The following is a 2,508-nucleotide window of genomic DNA, read 5'->3' on the forward strand; positions in this document are numbered from 1 at the left end:
TCCCTCATACAAAATTATAAAATAAACTTCTAAGCTCAATAAAAAATTATTTTTAATCAAAATATATAATATTAAATTAAAAATTACTTTTACTATAATAATAGATATTCAACCTATAAATTATTTAAATTTTAATAAATACTATTCATCATAACATAATTAATACTATATATCACTAAAAGAACTTGGTAATTCCATTATTATTTTCAATTTATTTTAGTGTACTTAATATTTCTTTTAATTAGGAGATTCCATCCTTAAATTACATGGTATACATAATACAGTGCCCCTGAACTAAGTATCCAGGCTATTAATAACGAATCTATTTCATATTAAAGTGGTCAACAATTAACCTTCCAATATTAAATATATTTTATATTGAAATTTATATTATAGAATATATAAATTTTTTATATAAGATTTCTATCATTTTATATATTGAAAGTTAATTAAATTATGGAAATTTTCAATAACATACAAATTATTTATATTCTAATAAATATTAGTGATCAGCCCAAAATTTTAACATTGCATAACCAAAATCTAACTTATTAATAACTATTAATATTATAATTCTACATACTTGCCACCTATCAACTTCAACCAAAAACTTATTAATCACATTTAAATATTATAATTCCACATACTTACTCCCGATCAACTTCATACAAGACGGAACAAGCTGCCCGTAGCAGTTACAACGATAAATATAATACACGGACAAAACCCCAATCGCAAATTGTTTGGAGTAATAAACTTTGCTATCGAACTAAACGTTATTTAACATAATTATTTAAAAATGATGAAATATAACTAATCATATATTATATTGAAAATATCGCTAAATGTCACAATTTAGACCAACCCCAAACAAATACTAACGACAACATTCTCTCCAGTATCTTGTGTGGAACGGCAATGCGATTTTGACTACAAAGTGGTTTTAGGTAAACCGCTAATGTTGTTTCATCCTCATTTTCTCCCGTAACTTGTGTGGTACGGCAATGCGATTTTGACTGCAAAGTGGTTTTAGGTAAACCGCTAATCTTGTTTCATCCTCGTCCATAAATTAAATGTGTTAAACGACAAATCATTGAACTGGTGATGAATCATCCACTGCCAGATACTTCTATATATAGTGTTACTTTACCTTTTTGGTTGAGGAAGAGGCAATGCGAAGTTCGAATATCTAATAACGCAAATCTGAAACACAGGTTTTTAGTTCTATGTGTTTATGTTTTAGTAGCATCATTTCTTTCCGAAGCATTTTGCGCAGATGGCCGCCGCCTCACAAGTATCTCGGACGAAGAGAGGGCGAGATGATTATTGGAATGGTGGTTTCGCTTTGCCAGACACGAAGAGAATCAATAGCGGATTAACGGTGGCGCAAGACAGTGATTTTATGTTATCGCTCGACGAGATCAACAATCTGGATAATAACGATTGTAATCCAGAAGAGACAGATGCTGCCAATGAGCTCGAGATTAGCGAGACAAGGATTAAAGGGGTTATACAGTCCCTGGAAGATGAAATTGGGTTGAACGTGCAAACAGAACATAAAATTCAGTTCTCTGATGAGAATTGGAGTCCTGTTCAGATGGGTTCATTCAGGCAAGGCGAATTGGTTGAAGACGGATCAAATTCTGAAGTGACCTCAGTGAATGATATAGGAGACTGGACGTACTACGACGATCTTCGCGCACAGCTCGGTTGTTTTGTGGAGAATATTTCTCCGGAGGATCCTGGGATCATCATCGACAACTACGTCAATGGAGATTCAATGGTCAATCTTATGTATTCGGATGCCATTCACGGTTACGCCGAATCTACGGAGGATTTCTACTGGTCTCTATGGGACCATGATATCTGGCAGCCGAATGAACATCCAGTCATTCGAAATGGTTTTGAATCATCACAGCAAGAAGAAATTGGATTGGTAGTCAGTGAAGCCGACTTTCCTGATGTTTGGAACGATATTAGACCAGTCGAAGGTACCGACGATAAGAAAGCACTGTAATGTGTTGAGAAAAAAATTGCGTAATTGATATTCGTTATAAAAATATGTCTACTAAGAGCTGTTTAATGATGCCATTGAAACATATATTGTAAACTTAGGTATTTAGTTTCTTCGGAAAGTGGCACTTGCATAACATACAAGTTTTTTTGATATATTAGTGAGAGGAGAGGTTTATTTTATGAGTGTGAATGGGATGTGTAAATATGTTTATTTTTAATTAAAATTAAAATAAAATATTTTTAAAGTATAAAAACAATGCTGGGTATGATATGTTATGTATATTTAGTTAGTTGTTTATATGACTTAATATAATTTTATATAAAGTAATTAGAAAAAAAAGAGTTTAAATTTTATATTTTTTAATTCCATATGTATTTCTACTTTTTAACTTTATATATATATATATAGAAGAAAAAATATTAAAAATAATATTTTAATGCTATATATTATAAAATAAACTTACATGTATCTCTGCCTATCATAAATCTATA

The 2,508-nt window shown here is 30.9% G+C and overlaps 1 protein-coding gene across 1 annotated transcript; it reads left to right on the forward strand.

The window, feature by feature from the left end:
• The first annotated feature begins 1,144 nt into the window (after positions 1 to 1,144).
• LOC149171704 (uncharacterized) lies at positions 1,145 to 2,247 on the forward strand. Its single transcript, XM_089427567.1, has one exon. It carries the CDS (start codon positions 1,277 to 1,279, stop codon positions 2,015 to 2,017), a length of 741 nt encoding a protein of 246 aa, XP_089283693.1. The 5' UTR covers positions 1,145 to 1,276; the 3' UTR covers positions 2,018 to 2,247.
• The last annotated feature ends 261 nt before the right edge of the window (positions 2,248 to 2,508 follow it).

Source organism: Pinus tabuliformis, chromosome 4_2, assembly GCF_031772625.1.
Source record: "Pinus tabuliformis cultivar Carrire ecotype Pingquan chromosome 4_2, CPIR1, whole genome shotgun sequence".
Lineage (NCBI taxonomy): Eukaryota > Viridiplantae > Streptophyta > Pinopsida > Pinales > Pinaceae > Pinus > Pinus tabuliformis.